Source organism: Pollicipes pollicipes, unplaced genomic scaffold (genome assembly GCF_011947565.3).
Source record: "Pollicipes pollicipes isolate AB1234 unplaced genomic scaffold, Ppol_2.1 Scaffold_4740;HRSCAF=5597_pilon_pilon_pilon, whole genome shotgun sequence".
In the NCBI taxonomy this organism is placed as follows: Eukaryota; Metazoa; Arthropoda; class Thecostraca; order Pollicipedomorpha; family Pollicipedidae; genus Pollicipes; species Pollicipes pollicipes.
Window position 1 is genome coordinate 27986855 of NW_023596545.1, and position 26885 is coordinate 28013739.

The 26885-nt window shown below is 54.9% G+C and overlaps 3 protein-coding genes across 3 annotated transcripts; 1 reads left to right on the forward strand and 2 right to left on the reverse strand.

Moving 5' to 3' along the window:
* Positions 1 to 6202: 6202 nt before the first annotated feature.
* LOC119098149 (mucolipin-3) lies at positions 6203 to 7815 on the reverse strand. The gene has a single exon (XM_037221078.1). The coding sequence runs from the start codon at positions 7640 to 7642 to the stop codon at positions 6203 to 6205; it is 1440 nt and encodes a 479-aa protein (XP_037076973.1). The 5' UTR covers positions 7643 to 7815.
* Positions 7816 to 10430: 2615 nt separating this feature from the next.
* On the forward strand, positions 10431 to 20058 carry eIF2beta (eukaryotic translation initiation factor 2 subunit beta). Its single transcript, XM_037221729.1, has 8 exons — positions 10431 to 10592; positions 13601 to 13757; positions 14917 to 15044; positions 15811 to 15934; positions 16507 to 16711; positions 17864 to 18008; positions 18698 to 18826; positions 19925 to 20058. Exons 1-8 carry the CDS (start codon positions 10575 to 10577, stop codon positions 19967 to 19969), a joined length of 951 nt encoding a protein of 316 aa, XP_037077624.1. The 5' UTR covers positions 10431 to 10574; the 3' UTR covers positions 19970 to 20058.
* Positions 20059 to 21026: 968 nt separating this feature from the next.
* On the reverse strand, positions 21027 to 23679 carry LOC119098150 (chorion peroxidase-like). Its single transcript, XM_037221079.1, has 3 exons — positions 23671 to 23679; positions 23143 to 23300; positions 21027 to 23082 (listed from the first exon to the last, which is right to left on the reverse strand). The coding sequence occupies exons 1-3, from the start codon at positions 23677 to 23679 to the stop codon at positions 21027 to 21029; spliced, it is 2223 nt and encodes a 740-aa protein (XP_037076974.1).
* Between the last annotated feature and the right edge of the window lie 3206 nt (positions 23680 to 26885).

A 26885-nucleotide genomic window follows, 5' to 3' on the forward strand; every position in this document is an offset into this window, starting at 1 on the left:
AAAGCTGGTTGCCGCGGGGCAATCCATGGCGTACAGTTTGGGTGTGCAATTGTTAGCTCAATCCGGCGCACAGTTGAACAGTTGCAGCCTTGGGCAATGTTGCGTCGGGTGCAAAGAAAGTCCTAATCACAGTGGGTGCAGCAAAGAGCGGATCCGCCTCTCCCTCTGAGGTCTGGGTTGCGTTTTATAAGCAATCGCATGCTACGCGCCAGCCACACGTCTGCCCGCCGTATTCCGCAAGTGTGTTGGCTTCAGCCGCGGCAGTCAGCTGGCGTCAGTGGCTCGCTCAGAAGGCTTCAGGTGGGAGGCGTCGACACCGCGGGGGCCATCTTTGTTTTGATTTTTAACCTCCGGTCCCTTCCATCCCAGGCTAATTTTGCACTGCTCATGTTCAAGCGGGCTCATTTGCTGGACCCTGGAAGGCGTTTAATTTCATGTTATGAAGAGCTAAGCTAGTCATATTATTTGACCTGACCTATGCAATTGTCGCTCTCTGCCGCCATGTCCCCTACATCCGCCAATGTAGGGGATGATGGTGACACGGACGGTCTGGTGGTGTGTACGATTGGACTGGGACGGGAACGGAGTGCGGTCCCCGATCGACGGGATGTGGTGGCCATGCAATGACAATTCACCCGAGGACCGACACCAAGAATGGAGATCGACGTTTGAACTTAACGAGCTTTAGTCCTGACGAAATTTCGATAGCGTATTTTGCGTCCTGTTTTATGCACAACAGGTAAAATTATGCGTTATGCATTCCTCTGGCAACGCAATTTTGTCATATGTACTTTATTCATGAAAAATAATTGCACACTATCATTTGCGTGCAAAAATTGCGTATGACCTCCTTCTGTGCGAATTTTTACGCATACCAACAACTTCGTTACGAACTTTTCCTGACGACCATTTATGCATGTGAACTGTCTCCAATGAAAGCTTTTTACATTTCAATTTGGCACGTTACGAATGTTATACCTTGCGAACATAATCCTGGACAACATTAGGCATACGAACTTTACCGACGAGCAACTGCCAGTCAACCACAAATAATGGCGCTTAGTTTCATGGGCGGGTCCGGAATTAACCAGTAACATATCAAGTGAAGCCATCACTTAGGCACGCTAGAAAACAAATTTATTGTTTTGGTCAAAGAGGCATTTTGGAGCCAATCAGGTAAGGATGCTTACGGGTTTCACTTTTATCGTGTTCAGCAATAACGCGCTGACATGGGAACATTTAAAAAGTTAAAGAGGTCGTGTTAGGTCATTAATCTCGATTAAGATTAAAAATGTCAACAGCTTGAGCAAAATCTCAAAGGCTTAGGTGCTCCCTTCAGATTTCCGATTTTTTTATTTCTCTTTTAGGAGTGTCAGCGGTTTTTGTTTTTCACCTGCCTGTGGTGGGAAAATATTTAGAGCCACACCTGGGTGGCAGATACAGGATTTCTGAATGTGACCTGACCAGGTATTACACATGGCATGCAGAATGAAACGAAAATAGTCTGCTGCTTTCCAAAATTTGAACAACCTTGGCCTCTCCAACAATTTGATTGAAGAACATTTCAGTTAACTAGTATTCGACTGAAAAAAACATTTGGAAAAGAAGTGTTGGAGTGAGGACCATTAAGACGAGTAAGCGTTTGATCAAAGCGCTTTCCAAAAATAATCGTTCAACCCAAAAACGTTTCGTTAAACCGACATTCGGTTAATATACATTTTGACTTCTGAACATTTTGTCCGTTTGATAGATCGGTAAATAGGCATTTCGCCAAATGACCGTTTAACTTTAACCATATCGACTTTTTTGACATTACAGCAAAAAGCACCATCAAAATAGCACTCAGCCAAATGTATTCGGCAAAACTAATATTCGATCGAATGCAGTTCGTTATTTGTACGCGTACCTAAAGCGTAAATCTGGTGTCAAGGCAACCAGCAGCGGTTTCTAGATATGTCAGTGACGCATGATTGAAGGAATGATGCATACCCATGCATTTGGTCCTTAAATGCTGGCAGTCTTGGCAGTTACTTGTGGGACTGAGGTTTAAAAATTGCATTTACCTGATGTCACGGAGACCGTGTAGCTAGTTCTCTATTTCATGCACTTAGTTACCGATCATTAGATGGCCACTTTGTTCAGTTCATGCATAGTAAACTCAATTTTGCGTGACTGCGCATTTTTAAAGAAATGTAGAAATCCGTTGATGTCACTGACTATATGGGCATTGTTAACAAACTACAAGCAAGCCCCTGGCCCATGTAATATTCGTTCAAAAATCCCGTCATCGGTGTGCATTATATTCGCTGCACCGTGCGTAGCCGTACGCTACCAGCGTCACGTTAAAGGAAATATTCCACATATATATGGGGTTCTGAACTGAAAAAAGCCTTCCTGAAGCTCATTCAGAGCAGTTCGCCGTCATGCCCTTCTTCATACCAGCTACTCTAGTCTCTGAGGTGCATGGCCGCGAAGATGTGCAGACTATTTCAGAGGTTATTTCAAGGTCATCCAGGTATCATCACGCTATAATAACGTCATTTAAATCCCGCTAATCCATTAGCCATGTGGCGACCTAGGCCAAGACAAATGTAATTATCAATACGTTCATACCTGGCGTTCGTGAACACCATTGCCAGATATAACGGTCATCAATTGGCTCTCAACCAAAGTTGTGGAAGGTACGTTGACGTAATCAAGCCATGAATTATCTAGGAGCATATTTACTTGACGGAGACTCTGTGTTGTCTAGAGCAATTTTTTCCACTTTGAAGTATACCACTAGCTATACGTGAGCTTATTTCATCGTATTTGATGCTTTTGTATCTTTGATATCTTCGATGCATCGCATCTTGTTCTCGTTCTTTGCTGCATCGTGTCTTTGATATCTTCAGACATGGATCATTCCGTTTAACCTCGGCGTATTGCAGCGTTTGCCGCGACCTCTGCCGTGATGTTTGGCTTTCCACCTGTAACGTCTGCCTCGCGGTCTATGTGTCGTCACCATACGCAGAATGTATGTGCCCACCACCGCCTGATTGCAGACGGAGGAGCCTGCGACTGCTGCTCTTATTGAGGGCAGTAGGTCACACGCAAAACACGAGACAAACTATGAGTAGCATCGAGTAGTGGGTGGGACGGTCGTCGCCTTCCTTTTGAAGAAAAAATTAATTAATGCATTAGATCAGAGTTATTACCGCATGTCATCATGGGCAATATTGTTCAAAACGCTTACCCCGCGATATTCTTAGACATTCCTGAAAAGCACAAGACGTTCCAACTGAAGTGGTATGCATAACATGTGTCCCCGCCAACGACATTGAGCGCCTGATCTCGTCTTTCCTCTCAAACCACTGGGTGCCCCGCGCAATGCGTGACTGGGGCTCCAGAACACCATTAGGGAAGTTTCGACAAAATCGAAGGGGTCTTCGATTTCTGATGCATGTGGATGTCGAGCTCCCGCTGTCTTCATGCATGGGAATAACCACTCAGACAAGTGAGAGATCTTATACTCAGCATTTAAAACTGAGTGATGATCCGAAGCCCATGCGTCAACGTGTCCCGAGTCATCCTGACCCAACCAAATTATAACCTAAGCCGTCTATAGTTAACGGTAGCGTCTTTTTTCCAACGCGCAGTTTTCTGCGTTTGTGCTGTCAATAGCGTCTGTTTCCTTGACACGAAGCGAGTCATTTATTAATACGTTACCACTGACTGCAGTGGCTGGAGCTGATGGTCGAAATTGGCAACACTAATCACAAACGAGCACAGAAAGGGAGCACTCACACGACCACCCTGAGGCCCGCGGCGGCCTCCGCGCTCGCTCGGACCGCCCCAGCCTCGGCGGCCGACGGTCGGCCGCCGCCACGCCACGCGGCGGGGGCGCGGCGTGGTCGCCCGCCACCACACGCCCGCCGGTGTCCGTCTGGCCCGGCCGGACGGCGCTCAATCCGATTACCCGCCACTGATCGTCCCGAACGGCGGCTAATGCGCCGCACAGACCCTCCGGAACGGCGGGAAGTGGGCGGCGGTGCTTCCTGAATAGCGCACGCGGCACCCGTTCACGTGTCGCCGCCATGGCAGCTTGTCAGGAATAAAGGTGCCGCTTTCTGGAAGTTCTTGTCCAAAGTCCAAAGATCAGTTGTCTGTCAAAATAAGTTAAAAAAATACTTCAAAAATCGTCATTTCTTTAACACATGCGTGCTATTGCTCAAAACCATGAACCCCAATCACTACTCGCGTCGCTCCATTCCGTCACTCGGATTGAACAAAAAGGAAGAAAATGATGTAGGCAAGTAAGGTGCACCTGCATTGAATAAGTTTAGATGCGTATCACTTTGCAACACGACAGAATTATATCGGCTATCCATTCAATTCCAACGATTTTTCCCCTGCCCGCCCAATTTCCAAACTGCGCCTTGAAAATGTCTGGACTTCCAAAAATACGGAATTCAATCGGTACTTGTAGTCAGGGGGCTCCCTCGGAGACGGCCGGCGAGCACACAAACCGGGCGCCCGCTGCATTCCAGTGGGCGGCTTGTACGGTTTTGCTCGGTGTTGGTGTTTGGTACGTTTTGACGCCTGCTTCAGGCGAAGAACCAGCTGTTGTCCGCCTGGGGCGGAGGGGGGAGGGGTCCTGGCGGTCCACGCGAGGCCCATGTACGGAAAAAAAACGCGAGGGTCGACTAAAACATGTGTATTTCCTGAGACGTATAAAAAGCAGAGCGATTGCGCTCGAGCTCCAGCTCAGGAATATATAAAGCATAGCCGTGTGAGGCGTCTCAGTGGCGCAAACCCCCGCCACCAGGCAGCACCGACAGATGGCACATCGACCGTTAAAATACACATCAGCACGGTTAAACAGCAATCACAAACCTTGGATACCATGGTGAGGCTGGGCTCTGCCCGCCAATCACGGCCTACGATGGTCTACAGCTCTACACACAGGCGCTTGACAAGCCATATGATTGTACGCATTGTCAGACTGCCGGGGGTGGCTGCACAGCAGGTCAGATTTTGTCCCCACAAAACGGGAGACCGAGGTCACACCGGGCCCGCGTAAGGCGCCTGCGATGTGAATATGACGTCACAGGAGGACGAAAGACACAAGGCGGCAAAAGAAATGACGTGGTGGGTTGATATTGGCATCAGGGACCCCTGGGCATTATCAGCATGCGCCAGGTCCGCTACAAGGCACCACGGGCATGGCAACGGCGGACAGACCCCTGGAACGTTATTGACGGAACGAACCAACGGCGGCACAGGGCGTGCGACACGTAATCAAGTCCCGTCACGGCTTTGGAAGAATGAAAGTTGAAAACAAGTCGCGTAATTGGTCCGGAGCGTAACACAGGAGACGAAAGGAGACGCGTGTCGATGGACTCCGCCACCGACAATTATAATTTATGATTCTGAGTATAATTCAGGGTTAAAACGGACGCGAAGCTACGTGACACGTGTGGTGAATCGCGCAAGCTAACAACTACCCACCTGCATTGCGCCTAAAATATTCAGTTAATGTCATATTCCATATATAAACATAACACCCGATACCCATCCAATCATGTCATCCGCGTGCGACCAGTGGAAAGATCTCGTATAAAACGCAGTTCAACACCAACAAACTTCCCATCGCATGGATTGGCAATCTACTTTTCTATAAAGGCCAATATGTGTCCCGAAGCTTAGCCACCGACCGAGGCCCCTTGCCTTGCGCGAGTGGCCCGAGGCAAGGTGTCTAGACTTCAGCACAGGCCGGCTGCAGTAAATACAAGATCTTTGGTTAGTGGGTTGAACGGCGGGCTGATTACCTGATCGCCAGATCGATACGACTTACCACCGCAAATACCACACGGGAGAGCGACTAACTCAGAGCAGCCCAGTCAGGAGATGACCCTGCCCCAATAGGAGCCCGGAATTACTAAGAGAGGTACAAACTGTCGCCAGGCGCAGTCATCCGCGTCCGGGCAGACACAGCACATCAGCCCAGGTGGGAGGAAGTAATACTCAGATGTCATTGCGCCGACGCCGCCGCCCCGTCCAGCGCCAAGCGTCAGTCGGCAGCGGATGGGAAGACGACGCGGGAGCTGCGCACAATTGAAAGCCACGTGGTCCGGCTCGAACCCCGTGGGAGGGACCCGCGTCCAGGTAATGTGGGTCCGCGTCTGCACGGGCTGTTCTCCGTCCCACGGCCGGGCCGGGACTAGGCGACAGGGCTGATCAGGGCCTCGCCATCATCGGTCGAGCGGCGGCAGCAGCAGCGCACCAGTCGACGGAGCAGCGGCTCGCCCTCGTCCTCGCGGTAAACGCCGGTGGCCGGGTCCGAGCGGCGCACGCGAACAAACTCGTCCAGCGGCGACAGCGGGAAGCCCTCGCGGTAGTACTTCTTGATGGTCTCGTACGAGTCCATGATGATGGAGATCATCAGGCTGATCACCACGTAGATGAAGAAGAAGATGAAGACGTAGACGTACAGCTTGGAGAACCAGTAGACCAAGCTGGACTTGGGCGAGACCTGTGCGAATGTGGCGAACATGTCATCGCCGTTCATCAGTGAGAAGAGTGCCTCGGACGTCTTGCTTAATGTGCGGAACTTGAGGTGGTACGGCCCCAGCACCAGCCAACCGCAGAACGCGAAGCCGGCATAGCAGATGGTCGCGCACACAGAGAAGCGCAGCACGCTCGGCATCGAGCTCTTCACCGTCAGGATGAGCACGTTATACGAGCTGAAGAAGCCAAAGTAGCGGAGGACACCGATCCAGACCAACAGGTTTCCGACGCCGAGCACGACGGCACAGACGTTCCACGTGGCCGCACTCGCCGTCTCGCCCACCGCCTCCGTTTCCAGCTGGATCATGATCAGCGATGCGAAGATGATGAGCACGTCGTTGATGATGATGAGCACGTACCATAGATTCAGGAAGCGGAAGTGCTCCTCGGAGCTGAGCTCGTAGTCGAAGTGCTTCCTCAGCGTAATCTGCGTCTCGTACCGCAGCAGCTGCGCGCGATAGATTGCGCGCGTGCACATAACAAGCGAGAAGAAGCAAATGACGACGACGGCCACGTTGACGGCCGTGAAGAGCGCCTGCACGGCGGCGCCGCCGTCGGCGTACTCCACATCGCCGTCGCAGTGCTGCAGCTGCGCCCGCACGTCCAGCGCGACGAGCATGCGGCCGTCTTGGTCACCGTTGTCCATCGTCAGCGCGGCGCGCAGTCGGTAACACTCGGGCGGGTTCACCGGCATGGCCAGCTTGAGGCGCACCGCGTTCAGCGAGAAGGCCAGTGTGGTGCGCGTCAGCCCGATGAACGAGACGTTGAAGCCGCGCCGGCGCAGCGCGACGCGCGACGAGAAGTTGTGATGCGCCAGCTCGCGGGGCGCCGGCATCAGGTCCGTGCAGCGCGACTGCAGGTGCGCGTCGAAGGTGTACGACATGTTGGCCGTGAAGACGCTGGCATGGCGGTACTCCTGCAGGCACAGCTGCATGGGCGGCGCCGTGGCGTTGGGGTAGCCGACGCCGCTGACGGCGATGCTGTCGATGTCATAGTAGGCGTTGACAGCGAAGTCGAGCGTCTCGAAGAAGCGGTGGCGCGAGTAGACGGCCAGCGGGCCGCCGCCCGGCGGGTAGGCGTTCACCTCGCGCATCACATCCCACCCGAGCACAAACAGGTGGTCCAGCGAGAACTGCGCGTTCTCCAGGAAGCTGACGTGCGAGAAGCGGCGCGTGGCGAACACGCACACCTCCAGCGTCACCAGGATCACCTTGACGATCTGCAGCGTCAGCTTGTATGGCAGCCGCTTGCGGGCGCGCCACTTGTCGATCGGGTCATGAAGAAGAACTTGCAGCTTGCGGCGCACGCGCTCGCCGGCGGCTCGCTCGGCCGGGTCGTCCGACGCGATGTGCTCCCAGCGTCGGTGATCGCAGGCGGGCGGGTCTCCGTCGCTGCCGCCCGCCGTGGGGCCGCTGTCGCCGTGGTGGGAGCGACGGCGGAATGTCGGCGACGGGGCCGGTGACAGCCGCGAGCTCACTGCCACAGGACTGTTCATCATGATGGGTACTCAGGTGCCACCTGAAACATAGCACCAGGAGCTGTTGACAACATGCATTCAGTGTTTATGTGCTCTACATGAATGTTGGATGGTATGAATTGTGTGACAGAATCCAGCAAGACACATCATGCTTTTTTCTAGCTATAGTTATACCTTAAGGGCTGTGCTGGGCTTATTTTATTTTGGTCTGGTACAGAAACTTACAGAAGTGACCATGCCTCAAACAAAATGCTGAAAAATGCTGTGACTTCTAGAGTATTTATTTCATGAACACCATAGCAGGGGCATAGTTTCCTGTTGAGTTGGAGGGGGGCTTTATCCCCCTTAAAATGGGCTTCAGGCCCCCCCCCCCACCCACTTTGGAAAGACAATCAGCAAAATCTAGGGAGAAATAAGCATATTGGCATTTTGGGGGGCATATTGGGTCATTTTTCACTATTCAGGCCTCCTCCTAACTTATCTTGTAAAATTACAATCTCCTCCACCAATGACAAGTTGTATTCTGAAAAATATAAAGCATGCAAACCCCACCACATGTGGCAAGCGCATGGCTCATATGCACCAAAATCAAGGTAGCAGGAACCATAAGACAATGGGGGCAATTCACCCTTCCCCAGCTTGAAAGCTTGGGGCCCCTTTCTTGGAGGGCCTGTGGAGGGCCTATTCCAGTGCATTAAGGACCAATTTTAAACTGTTCAGGGGTGGTATAAGCTGGCAAAATTCCATTTTGACCTGTTGAGGGCTCACTCTGGCCTATTTTGAGCATTAAGAAATTATATTCTGACCTGTAGAAGGCTGGCAATGAATGTTGAAGGTCATTCTGGTCCATAGAGGCCAATTTAGATCTGTAGGTAATCCATTATTGACTGTGGAGTGCCCATTGAGGCCTGCAGAGTCCATTCCTGGCCTTTAAGGATCCATCATAGCCTGTAAAAGGCCTATTATGACCTGAAGATAGTCCATCATTGACTGCCAAGGGCCAGTTCTGGCTTGTACTGACTGACACCAACTGTTCATTCTAACCAGTAGAGCCTATTATTAACTGTGGAGAGCCCACTCTGGTCAGCAAAGGGCCCATTCTGGTCTGTGGAAGTCCCATCCAGGTCCACAAAAACCCCATTCTGGTCTGTAGATGGCAACTCTGACACATAAAGAGCATATTATGGACCATGGAAGGCCTGTTCTGGTCTATATACAGGCTGACTCAGGCCTATGTAGGCACTTTCTAGCCTGTATGCAGCCTATTCTGCCCCAACAAGGGCCTTTATTAACCCATGGGAGCCACATTCTGACCTAAAAAGCTGTTAGGGCCTATTCTTCCCCATAAAGAGCTGATTATTGAATGTGGAGGGCCTATTTCATTATGTAGGGGGCCTATTCTGATCTGTGTAAGCCACCCTGACATGTAGATAGCCCATTACTGACTTACAGGCCCCATGTGAGCTTGCAGAGAGCCTGCTATATTTCCTTAGAGGGAGAAAAAGGGTATTTTAGAGTCCTCCTACCAATGAAAGCATAGTTCCTGTGCCCCTGACCAAAGCAAGCATATGTGGTTGCTTGGAGGGCCCATATTCATCCACAATTAAGAAAATCTAGCCCTATGCTTTAATTAATGGATGGAAAGAAATGAACCAAAACACCTCTGAGTCCTCCCACCCTCATCCTGGGCAAGCCCCTATGCTCCTTAGTGGATGTCAGACCAGGTTACAAAAGCCCTGTGCATTATAGTCACCTCAACACTGCAGCAATGCCTACAAGAGACCAAAAGAAAACAAAATGCATGCACTACCTGCTTTCCCCTTTTTGGCCTGGCCATCACCGCTGCAAGAGTAAAAATCCTATGTCATGAAATCAAATTGCAAAGCAATGTCACATGCCTACATATGGAAAGTTACCAAGCACCTGCTTCCGTATTCTCTTCAGGTGTCTATCCTTGACTATCACCCCAGTCTGGCAATGTTCAACTGATCACATGAAAACTGGTTTACCGCCAAAACGAACGGCGTTCATTCTGCTATAAAAACTGGTCTTAACGCAGAATTCAATGTTCTGTACAACCACCCCCCTCATCACTGCATAGCCCACACTTCTCAGGCGACACAAGCCGTTGTGTCTCTTACTTGCATGTGTGCTGTAAGTTTCACAAACGTTACTAGCGTCCTAGCGGTCGCATAATAACACTAATTTTACCAGTAAATCATCCTAGAGTTGATTAAAAATATCATACGTCTGATTGCCTAATTTATATTTATAATTTTTTCATCATTCTGATGCTTACGTGCATAAAATATTGATTTCAATTCATGCAACTTGTGTTTTACATTACATCAGAAGTGGATTTATCAATGCGCCACTTTGACTGACACGATGCGAGTCACCGCGAGCTCCCGTTACCGATGTGTTAGTCTTTAGGGTGGTGCATCGTTGGCCCCCACGTGCTGCGGACGGTAATCGCTGTTTAAAAGTGTTTCTAAGTCTTTTTGAGGGGTTCCGTGCGTAAATTTGTATTAAGGACACTACGATAATTATGGCTGAAGGGGAACCGGTAAGTGTTTATGCATGATCTGTTATCTATTGTGGATGCTGGATTGAGCATCTGGCCTAGTTTGTCAGCGGTAGCTGGGACTTGGGAGATGGTTGAGGCAATCCGGGTGGAGCAGTAAGCGGTTTCGTCGGGGGCAGTTTCAGCGGGCCTTGTCGTGCCTGAAAATTTTGTTCACTGGGGGTGGGCTGTTGGGTTTTGTGTTCTGGGATTTATGGCGTGCATGCATTGAAATTCCTGCTGGATGTCTGCCACATCAAACGTGATGTGTAATGTGCTAGTGTAACGCATGCCTTGTAATGCATGCCTTTCGCAGTCTAGCCTGATGTTATGAGCATATGTACAACACATCCATTTTTCCTCCTGTATATTTTTATGAATGGTTTGCATGAGTGGCTTTGGGTTCAGAATACCTGCCAAGCTTAGTTTATGTGGACCCTGAATGCACTGCCCCACTTGTACTGTCCAGTTCAATATATAATTTTGCCTCCACCCAGGTTGATCACTGCCCCCTCCCTTCTATCAGACAGGAGTGTGGACGGCCCTCCGCAATGCAGCAGCACATTGCATGCTGGCAATGCTGCAGCACAGTGCTGCAGCATGGTCAGTGACCTCTCCATGTGATTCTTGATGCCTTTGTCCTGGAAATAACTGATGCTGGATGCACAAGTTTATTGTAGGTGTTAGACATGGCCGGGGAGGTGCTACCACCTTGTGATTGAAGGAAGAGGTCATCAAGCCATCACATCACTTGAACATAGAGTTTGTGAGGAGTCATGTTTAAGATCTTGCATTTTCCTAAGGGATCACTGCTATGTAATTCCTTATTTGTTGCACATTGCACCACCATGAGGCATGGTAGTGTGTCAACTGGGATGCATGGTGGGAACTGAGACACATCACTTTCAGAAAACTAAAAATTGCCTGTGGGTGATGACTGTAAAGAAATAGCCCAAATGAGTATCAGTCCCTTGTCTTCCAACCTGCAAGCACATCACTTGCTTCAAAAGCATGGAGCAATATTTTTGGAGCAGACATTTTCACCAGCTCTGGTAGAAACATAGAAATATCTGATTGCAGCATCATAGCTTCTTCTCAGCAGCGTATGCTACCACCTAGGACAGTCAGCCATACCACTGGTAAAGCTTTCACAGGGCAATTTTCTTGTGGTTTACCCTGCAGCTACCTTTTGGCGTGGCTGCCTGATTGCAAAAGTTGTTTATTTTTTTATTTATTGTGGGAAAATATCGAAAAGTAAATGTGGCTGTTTAGTACAGTGATATTATAAGTATCACAACTGCACACTGCTTGAGAATCAGTTTTCACATATTCCTTTCTGGTCTGCACCACCTTCATTTATGGTACAATGTTAAGAGCAGCCAAACAGTCTCTGGTGGGACATGGTATGAGCTGGATTCACTGGATGCAGGCAAAAGTGATGCTTGTGACTTACTGGTGCTGTGTTCATCCTTCTCTGCATCACCATTAAGGGAAGCAAGTTCTTAGCTGCTGGTGTGGGCTGAACCTGGATTCGGCTGTGGCTGAGCTGGGCGGCAGGGTTGTGAGAAGAAGTGTGGGTAATAATTGTACAGCTAATCCATTCAGGGGGCATTCTTGAAATAATAAAGGTAAAAGATGCACCCTAGTCCATTCTTTGGGTGGTACAGAACTGATTTTGGAGGCTTTCATAAGCATTGTTTTTCTGTTATCATTATATTATTGTTATGTATCCGGCCTGCCACCTAGTGTTAGCTGCAGTGGCTTATTCCGTCCATTTGGTTTGACGGAACCTGCAGCACCGGCCATGAGCCGCAAAGTGTAGCTGTAAGCATGGGTGTTCTAGCTCTTTTACTAGTTGATCCTGTGTCAGGATGGACATCCATAGGCAAACATGGGTTGGCTTTTTTATTTTCAACCTCATTTCCACTCACCTTATGGACTGTTGAGGGGACCCCCTTATCTTTTCTGGACAAGGGGCTACCCCCATGGACAGAGCACTAGGGGATGCATCTTTCCCAGCCAAGGGCTAAGGGTTCATTCTGTCCCAGCACTGGGAATGGGTAACTTGGGTCTTCTGGATGCTGTAAGGGGGATGCATCATCCACTGGTCCCTTCCCTGATGTGGGAGGCCCTCTGACCCAGGAAGTCGGCGCCGGATCGACGCAGGGCCCTTATTAACGCAGAAAGATCTGTTGTTGCTGCAGGGGTCCAATAATTGGGAGAAGCTCTAATCTAATTAGCTGACCCCTGGCTGCAGTGAGTTTGAGGGTTCACTCAGGACTGGGGCCCTGATTGATGCAAGGCCCCGCCATTCTCTCATTGCTGACTTTGATTGTAAGTTCTTAAATTTCCTTTGCCTTGATTGTCCGACCCTAAGGGCCCTTCAAACTCCTTGTCAGGCCCCCTCCCCACAAACTTGCCTTCTCCGCATGCCTTTTGCATGCTCAAAGGTATTGCTGATTTTTGAAGGAAGATTGTTCCAGTTTTTTAAGGGTAATGATATGACTTAGATACATATGATATGGTAATGAAAGGTGTCAAGGTAATGAGGCTACTCGAGGTCATTTCATTCTACTCCCTGACCTCTATCATGGGTGACTGTGTGACAGTATGTATACTGCATTGGTGGTTGACTTTAAAGGTTGCTCTAGCACTGCTTTGAATGATCTTCTAGATATGGTGTAGCATGACATTGATGCTGAATGAAATGTTCACCATAACTTATGGTTCACATGTGTATCCAGTAGCAGTTCATAATCTGGCGGTGTTGTTACTTGTGAGCTTATTTGACATATACCATAAGACCTGATTTGATGAATTTTGGCCCGGGATCACCTTTGCATAAATCATGGGTGTGGTGTTTTGTAACCAGTTCGCACCTGTGGAAGCATTAGATAAGAAGCTATGTTGCATAAAGTGCCTGAGAGTATTTTCAGAGTGCCAGTTCTGCTAAAAACTAAAGAAGCTAACTCCCCACCTGACATGCTGATTGCCTCACTTTCCATCTACAGCTGGACATATTTGATGCCACCAAGAAGAAGAAGAAGAAGAAGAAGACGCCATTCGACCTTGATGCAGCGCTGGGCGAGACAGCGGAGCCGGCGCCGGCGCCGGCCACCGACACCGCCGGCCATGAGGAGGCGCCGGCCGAGCCAGTCATCGACGACGGTACGTCCCGCTCGCGCTGGCACCCCTCTTTCCGCCTCCTGACCGGCATGAGGTGAGGCTGAAGTGGGGTGCGTGGAGGGCTAGGGTAGGGGTACGTCCCGCTCACGCTGCCCCCCCCCCCCCCCCTCCCCCCACGTCCTGACCGGCAGCAGGTAAGGCCGAAGTGGGGTGCGTAGAGAGCTCAGCTCCGGGTGGGCTGCAAGGTGCAGTGCCACTTTGTCGTCGGAGTGTGGTGTTGTGGCCTTGGTTGCTGGAGGTGCGCGTCCGTGGCTCTTGTGAGCGTGGAATGTAAACGCTGATGGTGTATTGAGCTATAGAACCTTGTCCTGAGTGGCACCAGTGTCGGCCCATGACGCAAGGCTGCCTTACCGTGTGTGGCATCCACGTGGACCCCGATGTCGGGACACTGGAACGGGAAGCAAAAGAACAAACTTAAATTTGGCCAGCTGGCTGCGATACAGCAGGCAGGGTTCGTACACACGCGGTGCTGCGGTAAGCCTCTCACCACATAGTCACCGTGATTGTGATGAAGAAGCGAAAATCGTGTGGAACACGTCAGCCGATTACACATGGGTTCGGTTGTCCTATTCATAGGTTGTTGGATCGGGAGATCAGTTTGCTTGTTTTGCCCCAGGTTATGACTAATTTTGGGGGGCATACCACATGGTAGATATACGAGCGAAAAACGAGAGCACAAAGCGTCTGATCATGGGCATTTCGCATGCAGAAACACCGTCTTATGAGACACGTTGTGGGAGACTACGCCCTGCCATACGCAAGTCATGCCCCACAAACGATAATTAACTGTGTAAAATAATTCACTTATGCTGCTGCAGTGTACGAAATATGCAAAATATGAACGAAAAAATGTGATCTGCTGAAGGTGACGCCAGAAACATTGCTTATAACCTGTTTAGGTAGCTGCGTACAACTGTTGTCATGTTACTGAAGTTGGCATACTATCCATCTCAAACAACATCATGCCAGAAGCGTTTAAACATTGGAATCACCAGGACCTTGAGACGCTTGAGTGTGCAGGGCCGGTATTGTTCCGACTTCCCAGGCTAATTATGGCTGTGCGATCGATGCCAAACGGTGCAGCTTTTTCCATGACGAGGCGTGGTGTCGCTTCGCTGACGCGCGGCCTCGAAATTCTCAGACATAAACCTCGACCTCGAAACGTTCGGCAAGAAGAAGAAAAAGAAGAAGGCGCCTTTGAATCTAGATGACCTGGGTGAGGCGCTGCCCGCAGCCGAGTCCAAGTCCGCTCCAGAGGCGAAGGAGGAGGTAAGCACAGCCGTGGCGGGGGCTCGTGTTCGGCCGACAAGTCGTGTCCCGCGGTGCGATAAAAGCCGTCGCGAATCGAAGGAACGCTCGCAAAAAGGTGCGACTGGTTTGCGGCGCACCGTTTGCGGAGTGGCATCTACACCATCTGGTTTGTGGACGCACCGTTTGCGGAGTGGCATCGACACCATCTGGTTTGTGGCGCACCGTTTGCGGAGTGGCATCTACACCATCTGGTTTGTAGCGCACCGTTTGCGGAGGGGCATCTACACCATCTGGTTTTGCATAAATGATAAGGATCCGTCATTCTGGAGTTAGCTCTTCATGTCTTTTTTCCTATTGTCCCACGTTGGGCATGTCCAGTGAAACGTGCTGTGCGCACTTCGTGGTCATTGTTGGGGACACGCTCAGTCTGCCTACACATTGCTGTTGACACTGCGACTGCACCTGTGTATCTGCATATTTTGATGCGGCCGGACGCGCGCTTCAGCGACCTCTGGGAATCATGCGCGAGCGCGCTCTTCCTATCCCGGGGCGTCGCTCCCATCGTAAGTGGCGTCTCCTGGGGCCGTTGCGGTGAACAAGAAATGCCGCGGTGGTGGCGTTTCTTGTCGCACAGTGGTGGTCGCTGCGATGGTGTTCCTTTCTGTTGATAACGGCTGCTGGTCATGGGTGCCTTGACGTGTGTTGCTTAGAGGCTGCGAAGTGTTCAAAGAAGTTCAGACCTGAATCGAACGTTCCGATCTGTGACGTTACCGCCCGTTTGTAGGCACCAGAGGACCTGGACCTGGACCTTGACATGGACTTCAGCATGACCAAGAAGAAAAAGAAAAAGAAGAAGGACATTGAAGAGCTTGTGGCGGCCGGCGAGGACGCCGAAAACGAGGAGCCCGGTTAGTAGTCGGAACGGAAACGGAGCCCGTTGCCGTGGCGAGGTATCAAGCTCCCGCAACGCGATCTCATTAGGATCCCGGCGCTCTGCGTGTTCACTCGGGCGTATCTGCGTCCCCGGTTTTGACATCATTCCAGTAACTGGCGCAGCAATGAGCGGACTTGGGACGGTCCAACCTGTCTTTTCGCTCTTTGTTCAACGGAAATGTATGCGAAAAAACGGCATCGCCGCGGAGGCTTCAGGTGGGGTGCGGAGTCGCGCTTGCCAGCCCCGCCCTGACCCTGCTCTGACTCCGCCCTGACTCCACCCGGACCCGTCCTGACTCCGCCCGTCTCCGCCCCGTCTCCGCCCTTACCCAGCCCTGACTCCGCCCTGACCCTGCTCTGACTCCGCCCTGACTCCACCCGGACCCGTCCTGACTCCGCCCGTCTCCGCCCCGTCCCCATCCTGGCCCAGCTCTGACTCCGCCCTGACCCTGCCCTGACTCCGCCCTGACCCTGCCCTGACTCCGCCCTGACTCCGCTTGGACTCTGCCCCGACCCTGCCCTGACTCCGCCCTGACCGCGCCCCCAGCGGAAGCCGAAGGTCCCGTCTGGGTGAGCTCGGACCGCGACTACACGTACGACGAGCTGCTGACGCGCGTGTTCGACATCATGCGCGAGAAGAACCCGGACATGGTGGCCGGCGAGAAGCGCAAGTTCGTCATGCGACCGCCGCAGGTGGTGCGGCTCGGCGCCAAGAAGTCCAGCTTTGTCAACTTCGCCGACATCTGCAAGATGTGAGGCTACTGTGGCGGGCGGGTCGGCTGGGAGGAGAGCACAGGGAGGGAGGGGGGACGGTTTAGTCACGCCAGGTGTCGTATGGCTGAGGCGCGTCGGTCGGCTGGGAAAAGAGCACAGGGGGGGGGGGGCGGGGGGCGATTCAGTCCCGACAGGTCTCGTACGGCTGAGGCGGCGTGCGGGATGAGCAGAGTTCGGAGGACGTTCTGGGCTTCTGGAACTATCCGGGGCGGCAAAACTTGCGCTAGCTTTTGCTGGTGATTGTTGCAAAAGAATCACGATTACAATGACAAGGGTAATGATGCTGACAGTATGGCAGTAGAAGCGACAGAATTTTAACGCACCAGGAGTAACCGATTCACAAAATGCTGACAAGTGGCATTTTGAGAGCTGGCTCCATTTAGCCACAATGTTGTTCCCCGAGCCCGAATGTTGCACCACACCGAGCAGATCCCGCTCAGTTTTCCACAATGTCGATGGTGTGTCTATCATTGTGTAGCCCTCATTCTCTTGGCGTATGCTCGGCTATTTCAGCATGTTGGTGTGTTCCCCTTGCCCTGGTATGTATGCTCCCTTCGCCCGCGTTCTTGGTCAGCTGTGCCTATCCTGTCAGAGCGTGTCTTTCACGTCTGTGTTCCCCTCTCCCATCAGTGCTTGTGTCGCAAGTCAACGTTCCTGTGTTCCAAGTCTGTGTTTCCCTTCTTGTCAGAGCATGTGTTCCAAGTCTGTGTTCCCCTCTCCCATGAGAACATGAGTTCTAAGTCTGTGTTCCCCCTCCCATCAGGGCATGCGTTTCAAGTCTGTGTTTCCTCTCCCCCATCAGAGCATGAGTTTCAAGTCTGTGTTTCCTCCCTCCCATCAGAGCATGCGTGTCAAGTCTGTGTTCCCCTCTCCTGTCAGAGTATGCGTTCCAAGCATGTGTTCCCCCTCTCCCGTCGCAGCGCCGTTGGTCCGTGTCCGCGGTATGTGTTCCGCATTGTCGGCTGGCCGGCACACCGGTCAGACGGACTCCTTCCGCTGCTCCGCGCCCCGAGCGTCCCCGCTGTCCGTATTCTCTCCCCCGACCACGGGCCGTCCGCCATCTCTGTCCGACGGTCGGCGTGCGGCCGCACCACCGCCGGACTGACGCCGCGCCCTCTCCGCTCCCCCAGGCTGCACAGGCAGCCCCAGCACCTGCTGAACTTCCTGTTCGCTGAGCTGGGTACGTCAGGCTCGGTGGACGGCACTAACCAGCTCATCATCAAGGGCCGCTTCCAGCAGAAGCAGATCGAGACCGTGCTGCGGCGCTACATCCGGGTAGGTGTGCTGCGGGGCCGTGTGTGACCGGCGGCGGGTGCCCTGTCGACTGGCTCCTCGGCCGCGCTGCGAGGTGCTGCTGGTGCTCTGCAGCTTCGTACGGGCTGTGTTACGGCGCGTAATGTATGATATTGTGGTTGAGATAAAGGGACGTGCGCCAGCTTTAGCCAAGCGGGATGTACGTTTGTTTTTTTTTGGGGGGGGGGGGTCGTTTGGGCTGCTGCGCATTCGTAGGTCTGTGTGTTGACATGTGGTAACATGAGCACGCGAGCTGCCAAATCGCACGCTGGCCTCTGACCTCTACGGCATTCAAAGCACGTGGATCGTCACTTCCGGTGTAACAGCGAGTTCGTCGTCCCTCCCTCTAGCGTTGATTTCTCTGTGTGGCTCTCATCAGCCAGCACCGTGCAGTCCGCTGCCGTCGGGACGGCCCGGCGTCCGGTCATGACCCGGCGACCGCCGCCGTATTTGGTCCTCCGGGCGTGTGCGCCGCGTCCCTGCCGGCGGCTGACCGGTGGCTCGCCCTGCGCCGACCCCGGGCTGGCCCCGCCCCGACCCGCGCTGACCCCGCCCCGACCCGCGCTGACCCGTCTGACCCGGCGCCCCGGGCTGTTTTCGCCCTGACTCGCGCTCACCCCGGGCTGGCCCCGCCCCGACCCGCGCTGACCCGTCTGACCCGGCGCCGGCAGGAGTACGTGACGTGTCACACCTGTCGCTCGCCCGACACCATCCTGCAGAAGGACACGCGCCTGTTCTTCCTGCAGTGCGAGTCGTGCGGCTCTCGCTGTACGGTGGCCTCCATCAAGTCCGGATTCCAGGTCAGTGAGCGGCGCCTGGCGCGGCGCGGACCGGCTGGCGGGCAGATCCGGTCTGACCTCGGCTCGGTCGGGCCCGGTCCGGTCCGACCCGGCTCGGTCCGGCCCGGTCCGGTCCGGTCCGGTCCGGTCCGGCGGGTTGACCTGGGGTCATGTCTGGGTCGGCACGTTTAGACTGAAGAGTTGAACAAGCCGGCTCTGCTTGTTACGCTCTGATAGTTGCTTAATTAGCTCCAATGGCGTCACGTCGGTCTGGTCGGCTCGTGATGGACGTGGTGTCCGTCGTCGTACGCCAATCTTTGTCGCGAAGGCAGTTATTGTGTCCGTCAAAAGATGGACACCGCCCAACCTGTCCGTTCTGCCTTACTTTTGGATGTGTTATCCGTCTCCGTTCCGTGAGATGTTTGGGTCCTTCGACCGTCTTGTTCTTCACGGTCCACGAGGGAGGAGGAGGGGGGTCGCGCCAGCTTTGGGAGTGCCTCCTCCCCTCCCCCCCCCCCCCCCAATAGCGACACCCCTCGCTCGCGGCGCGCCGCTGAGTGCAAGGCTGGAGGCGAGAACGCTGACAGAGCTGTCCGGCGGTGGTTGTTCGCACGCGCCCGGCTATCTGCCGGAGGCTGTGAATGGGTTTACGTGTTGGGTGGGTGAAAGTTGCCGTGGCCTGGTGTGTCGTGCTCACGAATGTAAGGGAGGAAGTGTGGACAGGGATGTGGTCGGGGATTTTTTTCGGGCTGGCTAGGGAGCATCGACTACCTTAAGCTGAAGCTCTTCCTATAAAGCAGTGCGGTATCATATATGTGTGCTGGGTGTGTCATTGCAAATTTACGACGCACTCAGGTGCTGAGGCCATACGGCGTTGCCTGCCTCGCATCCTGACAGAAAGGGCTGGTACTGCGGGGAATCGAACCCCCGTACCTCTGGTTTCCCAGACGCGCAGTGGTTAACGCGGCACACGTATATGCTATTCGCATATATTCATGCTATTCATTTTATGTTTTTTACATCACTTAGTGACCAATTTTGTGAAAACAGGCCTCTGCGCGCCTTCCGTGACCACGAATCCGCTGTTTGGCCGCGGCCTGACGCCGCCTCTGTTCACAGGCCGTCACCGGCAAGCGTTCGGTGCTGCGCGCCAAGGCAAGCTGAAGATGTGTCCGCTCTCCGGGCGGACCACGCTCCACGCCGCGGGGTCCGGTCAGCCCGGCCGCCAGCCGGCGCCCGCGCGACGGCGCTGGCCCGGCCGGCGCGCCGGCGGCGCCGGGCGCATCTAGGGTGCTTGTGTCTATTTTGAATTTGCACGTAAACTGTGCGCGCTGGAGCGGCGGCGGCGGCGGCGGCGGCGTCCGCGCGCTGTGAGGCGCCGCCGGCCCGAATAAAGCCGGTGCCGGTGCGGAGCTCGTGGCGTGTTGATGGGGCGGAGATGGAGGCGTGTGAAGGAGAGCTGAGCGGCTGCGGCGATGGCAGGCTGAAGGGCAGGAGCTCTCGGATTGCGGGGATCAGGGCATCGTGCGGGATGGTAGATGAAATGTGACCCCAGGCCCAAGTAACGCTCGTCTGTTTGCTGTGTGAGACTTGTAGGCTGGTAGATGAGCGGAGGTCAAGAGATGGGGGCATGAGCTTTCGACGTTTGCCACTATCAGATGAGGGCGGGTGACAGCAGGGAAGGAGAGAACGGAGGAAAGTGAAGCGACACATCAACCCTCTGGCCACCTGTACCGGCCTTCAAGTCTCGCAACAGCAAACGGGTCACGGTAATGGGGCCTCACGGCACTGATCTGTCATCGAGACCGGAGGTCGCCCGTGGAGTGACTCGGGGAGCCTGACCCGGCATAGGGAGACTGAACCGGTGTGGTGCTGGTCCGGACCTTCCGTTGGGGCACGCCGAATTGGGCCGAGCCCTTCACGCCTCGGCTGGGCCTGGCCCGAGCGCCGACTGGCAACTCCCGCCTTGGTTCTGGTTGACCAGCTGGCTACGTCTGTACGTGGAAAGAGCGGAACGTCGCTGCAGGAGCTATTGATCCTAGAAGAGTTATCAGTCGCATCCTTCAAACGGCCCAGTGGCCCAGTTTATTAATAACCGAGCATAACAAATGGTCGTCTTGCAGCCCATCCGTCACCTTTTCCAACAAATACAGCAGCCGGCGCCTCAGCGTGGTCCCCGACCGCGGCCGGCGTGCTACGCCTCGTCCTCGGGTGCCGCCGCTTAGAAAACGCGCAGATCGGGCCGCGAGATGGCGAGCGAGTCGCAGTCGACGGGCTGGTTGAAGCCGGCTGCGGAGCGGAAGGCGAGCGGGTGCACGTGGTTGAAGTTGCCGCCCGAGTCGCGGCCCAGCGTGTCGCAGAGGAGTCCGGCCCAGCTGCTCTTGCGGATCTCGGCGAGCTGCCGCGCTGTGAAGCTGTGCCGGAAGCCGCCATTGTCGTAGAAGAAGCGGTCGCCGTAGCGGACGTCGAAGAAGCCCTGGGCGATCAGGCACCGGAAGGTAGGGCCGACCACGGCGTCTTTGGCGGGTATTTCGCCCAGTCCGCCCACGAACAGATCCACATCGTGGGGATGGTCGTACACTTCACGCAGCCGTTCGAGCGCAAACGGGAACATGACCTTGTTGAGGTCACCCCAGTGCTGGACGTCGGCGCCCGTGCAGGCGGTCAGGGCGCTGACGTAGGATGGCGCGCCATGGTCGCGGCCGCGCTGGATGTTGAGCGTGATGAGGTCGAGTCCGTGCGGTCCTCCGGCGTTGAAGAGGTTGCCGTGCACCGCCGGCACAATGCTCATGTCGACCGCGTCTGACGGGCTGGCGACCAGCATGCGTGCATAGTCCATCAGGCCGCTGCTCACCGACGACGGCTCGAAGAAGGTGCTGGTCAGGTTGATGCTGCGAACCCGGCCGCGGGCGTCGAGCAGCTCGTACGAATCGAGGACCATCGAGTGGCCGAAGCGGAAAGCGGCCGATGCAAACTCGACAGTGGCGCGCGCGTCGATGTCGGCGTTGTACAACGACGAGAAGCCCCTCTCGAGCGGCAGCAGGCCGTGGGCGCGCGCGAACTCATGCCCCACCACCAGTGGCAGCCACTCGTTGTACACCATGTGCTGCCACTGGCCCGTGAGCACGCGGCGCGCCTCGGAGAACAGCTGCTCGTCGCCCCAGTTGGGGTGGTTGCGGCGCAGCGCGCGCGCCACGTTGTTGTGCGCGCGCATGAACACAGTGTGGACGACGGTCAGACTGCCCTGTTCGTTGGCTCGCTCATCGCCCGCGCGGAAGCACACGGTGCCGCGGCACCGGCCGTTCGGCGGCTCGCCCTTGCGCGACTGGCGCCGGCCAGCGTCGCCTGGCGGCCGGAACGGTTCCGTGCCGCGCGCGGGCAGCAGGCCACCCTTCCCAGAGCGCAACAGGCCGCGCCGGAACAAGCGCAGCTCCGCCAGCTGCTCTTCCCGGCTGCCGTACACGTTCGACGCGTCCAGGTAGTCGGTGAGTGCGTTGAGCTGCGTGGCGGGCCGCGCGTGGCAGTCGGGTTCGGGCGCCGGCAGCGAGCGGACGACGCTCATGCAGCGCTGCCCGAAGCGGCTGTAGAAGGGGTCGGACTCGGAGATCCGCACCGGTATGCAGAGCGGGTGGCGCGGCTCGCTCGGGAACTCCTGGCCGTTGCGCTTGCAGCATTCGATGCCGTCGCCCGACTCCAGCCGAAACACGGGCGCTTGCGTCAGGTCGTGGTCGATGAACTGGCCCCACTGCATCAGCGAGGCGGTGAAGCCGGACGCCGCCACCGACATCGAGTCCATGGTGCGCTGGCTGATGAGGCGCGGGTTGGGCAGCGTGCCGCCGCGCTTCGCCTTCGAGCGCGGCTCGAACAAGCCGTCGTCGAACGTGTTGGGCAGCAGCCGGCGGAAACCAGTCAGCGACCGGCCGAGCGTCGGCCGGCGCAGGTTGTTGCACTCGCCCGACACGGTGCGGAAGACGGCGTTGCGGTCGCACACGGGCTCCTTCTGCACGGAGCAGCCGGGCAGCGCCTTCTCCGATAGCTGGCGAGCGTTACGCTTTGTGCCGGCGACACGACGGCGTCGCGCGCTAGTCGTCTGCAGCGCCTGCAACACCTGCAGCGCCTGATGTCCCAGCCTCTGCGCCCGGTTGCTGGACGCCGAGTTCCACGCACTGAGCTGCGACGGGCTGTACGACTCCGGCGAGTCTCGGTTGGACTGCGGTCGCTTGCTGAGCCGCAGCAGCCGCGCAAAAGCGCTGGCGTGCGCCGACTTCGCGCGCCTCCTGGCGGTCGCCGCGGCCGGCCGCGGCTGGCGCGAGGTGCTGCGGCCGCGGCGTTGGCGCGGGCTGTCCAGGCGCAGCGCGCGCAGCGTCTCGATCGACTGCAGCGCCGACAGGCCGAGCTGCAGCGCCTGCTCCGACGACAGCGAGTTCCAGCTGCTGAGCTGGCCGGGACTGTTGGGCGCCGGTGCGTCACCGCTCGCCACGATCAGTTTGTTGAGCTGCAGCAGGCGGCGCAGCGCGCTGGCGCCGGCCTCAGCCGCCAGCGTGCGGTTGCCGGCCGGCAGGCGCAGCTCCTCGCTGCCGACGCGACGCGCGACGTCCAGCGGCTGGCGTCGGAGCAGGCGCTGCTGGCGGCCGCTGTCCAGCCGGCAGCGCACGCCCGGCGAGTTGTCCGGCAGCCGACACCAGCCCTCGGAGGGCCGGCCGCGCAGCCTCTTAGCCGGCAGGCATTGCGTAGCCGGCCGGCACGGCGCCTCGCAACAGCGGCCCGGCGCGCCGTTCGGCAGCGTGCACGCCTCAGCCCGCCTGGAGGGCGGCTCGCAGAAGGCGGCCGGCTGGCAGAGGCACTGCGCCGCCACATCGGCCGGCCTCGGCCATGGTGCGCACAGCAGCACGGTCTGCGAACGGCGGCGATCGCGTCATTGGCGGGCGTGGCGCGTCCGGACGGGTGAGACAGCGGCGGAGCTGGGGGGGGGGGGGGGAGGGGCGGCGCGGGCGTGATTGCAGAGCGGCAGGAAAAGGCGAGGAAAACCGGGCTCTCGGACTCGGCCTAGGTGGCCTCACCGTCACTATCTTGTTTTCGGGGTTAGAAAAAGGAAAGCGGCATTGGTGGCGAGGTGAAAGCGGATAAGCTCCTTCGCGACAGCCTGGCTCGACTGGTAACAGCTGCGGATGAAAGTTGGAAACATTTTCGTCGATGCACAGTGTCCTGGAAATGAAAGGATTTACTCGAATGTGAGGGACGATAGTTCTAACACTCAGGTACCCTGCCTTTCACGATACAAAAGTTAGCTTCCCACCTCTGTTGAGACCGGATGCACAGGCGCGGGAAGAGGGTCTTACCACATCCTAGCTATGTCATCCCTTACTAGCATTAATAGTTGCAGCTCATGGATGCTTCAAAAGGCAGGGGACACGGGACGGACGCAGCGCAGCAGAGGTACGGTCCCTGACGCCTGGACCTCCTCGTGATTTGTTTAGGCCTTTATTGCAGAAATTTATCAGCACCAGGCATAGCCGCTTTGTAATGGTGCTGAAAAGCTATTCCTTTTGAAAACATCCGTGTTCAACATGCTTTGTATGTTCCTTCATTAGCTCTCGTATTCGGCCGCTTGGATCGTGCTACTGCATCCAATAACGCATCGCTAAAAAGCTCACGCCTGCTAGGAGCGTAATCAAACCACCCTGTTTCTAGGTCGGTTACATGTTCACGTGGCCACTGCCCGAGCGGTAATGGGATTTGCTAATTCCAACAGGGAACGCGGCAGTGACAATATTAGAGCCCCATTATCGTCGAGCGCATCATCGAGCCGGTTGCGCCATTAAAATCTGCAATAACCTGTATGTACTGGTGTCTTCCCGCAGAGATGGAAGCAGGAAACCATCATGGCAATTTCCAAAAAAAAGGATACAAAAGGGAGCCATCACATTACGGACCGTTTCGTAGCTCCTTGTCGCCAGGAAGATGCGAGAAGGTGTCAAGTTCAATCCTATATGTATATCGAAGCCTGAGCTTACTAGGAGCCCATGACATATTCGATGAATCCTGCCGCTAGCGGCGGATTCAGGCGGGGGAGGGCAGGGGGTCATGGCTCCCTTGAGCCCTGAAGGGGTCCATAGGTTCCAAAGGGGCTCAAAGCTGGCCGAATAGACGCCTTTTTACACAAAACGCGACAAAATTTAACGTCTTTGGGCTTCCAGGCGATCGAGAACAATAGCGAGCGAAAGTGAAGCGCCCACGAGTTAACAATCCATTTGCTGTTTTGGAGGGACCTATATGCCCACTTGCAGGGTCAATCTGATGGCCAAGGGGCCTTTCACGCCGCACCTATTAGCCCGGAGGGCACTGCGCTGTTGCTGGGGCCCCTCCTGCTACCGTGCCGGGGCGCTCTTGTCAATCAGGGGCCTTATTCCCATTCCAATAGAAATCTTCCTTTTCAATCTTCCCATTCGTCTGGAAGGCTCTGTAAGCTATAGCTGGGGGCCCCATATGTTGGCCTGCTGGGATATTCTCGGTTGCTCAGGGGCCCTTCGTGTTGGTCTCGGTTAACCTACTGATACATTCGCGATATGTTCATGGGCCCTCTTAATTGGTCTAGGGCCCTCATAATTATCTGCCACATGCTTAGGGCTTACGCTCTTGTCGGGAGCCCATCTGTTGGCCTGCTTGTCACACTTCGTCATTCGACACTTTCCAAATTGGGTTTTTGGCGCTTTCTATTTAAAAAAGTAGCCTGCGCTCTTGGCTTTTGTCGGGGGCGCTATATGTTAACCTACTCGGGTGCACTCGATTGTTCAGGGGCCCTTCACACTGTGTCGTGGGTATTTATTATTTGAATGGAGGACCCTATGCGCTTGCCGGGTTCCCATCTGTTAACCTGTTTGGGCACTCCCGATCATTCTTGGGCCCCATGTTGTGTCTTGGGCACTTTTATTCGAATGGACGGCCCTTTGTTCTTGGTGGAGTTTCATCCATTAAGCCGTTCGGCCAGTGGTTAAGTACACGCAGAGGAAAAGTGCAGTGGTGATGTACAGTACAGAGTCCCCACTCCCCCAGTCCCCAGAGGGGAAGGGGAAGGCATAGCACCATGCCCCCTTATACCCCGAGGGGATCCATAGGCTCCGAAGGGCTCCATAACCGGCCGGACAGACGCAGTATTTGGGCAAAAAAACACAAGATTGGACGTCTTTGGGCCTACCGATCACCAATAACAGTTGCAAGCAGCAACAGTGAGGAATCCATGAGCAGACAAAGTTAGCTCTTTGCTGATTGAGAAGGTGATGATTGGGAAAAGGTTTGGGCCTCCTTATGATGTCCAGAGGCCTTACACCGCCGTCCGTGCCCCATATGTCCAATTGCCGGGTCAATCTGACCATTAAGGAGCATTCCGCGTTGCCCTTGATACCTTTGTATTTTCTCGTGAGGCTCTACGCTGCTGTTGAGACACTATTCGATGGCATGCCTGGGCACTGATCGATCAGGTTTTCCTCCACGGATTCTTCTCATTTGCCCGAAAGACTCCTTACGCTTTTTCCGGTGCCCCACACGCCAGAGCACACTCGGTTGCACAGGGGCCCTTCACGTTGGTGTTGGGCTGTTTCCACCTGTTCGGAGGGGTCTCAGGCTGTTGCTGGAGCTCATATGAGCTAAGGTTCATGCTCAGGGGCTCTGTACTTTGATCTAGGCTCTTTCCATTTTATTTTATTTGCGGAGGACCCTTCACTCCCATCAGGGCCCTTTTTTGGTAACCTGCCCATACACTCTTAATTGCACAGTGGTATCAATTCATGGTCTTGGGCAATTCGCCTTTGCTCAGAGGGTCCTGTGCTCTGGCCAGGCTCCTATATGTTAGCCTGCCGGGGTTCTCTCGATTGTTAACGGGCTCATCACGTTGGTCTTAGGTCCCTTTTGCTTGCTCTGGGGCCTTAAGCTTGTTGACGGGAGCCTCTTTGCTGGTCTCCTGTGGCACCCACGATCGCTCAGATTTCGGCCCTACTGGGCTTGGTACCTGAGCCTTAGACCAGCCGTCGGATATGCGCTGGTTGACTTTTACACGCATTTGTCGAACGTAATTGTACGTGCC

Excerpts from the sequence above, each read along its gene's own strand:
- LOC119098149 (XM_037221078.1), bottom strand. The coding sequence starts at position 7,642 with ATGCGCGAGGTGAACGCCTACCCGCCGGGCGGCGGCCCGCTGGCCGTC.
- LOC119098150 (XM_037221079.1), bottom strand. Across the intron at positions 23,083-23,142 it reads GCGCTGCGCCTGGACAGCCC|GAGGCGCGCGAAGTCGGCGC; the intron begins GCGCCAACGCCG and ends GGCGACCGCCAG.
- eIF2beta (XM_037221729.1), top strand. Across the intron at positions 15,935-16,506 it reads CGCCGAAAACGAGGAGCCCG|CGGAAGCCGAAGGTCCCGTC; the intron begins GTTAGTAGTCGG and ends CCGCGCCCCCAG. Across the intron at positions 18,009-18,697 it reads TGCTGCGGCGCTACATCCGG|GAGTACGTGACGTGTCACAC; the intron begins GTAGGTGTGCTG and ends CGGCGCCGGCAG.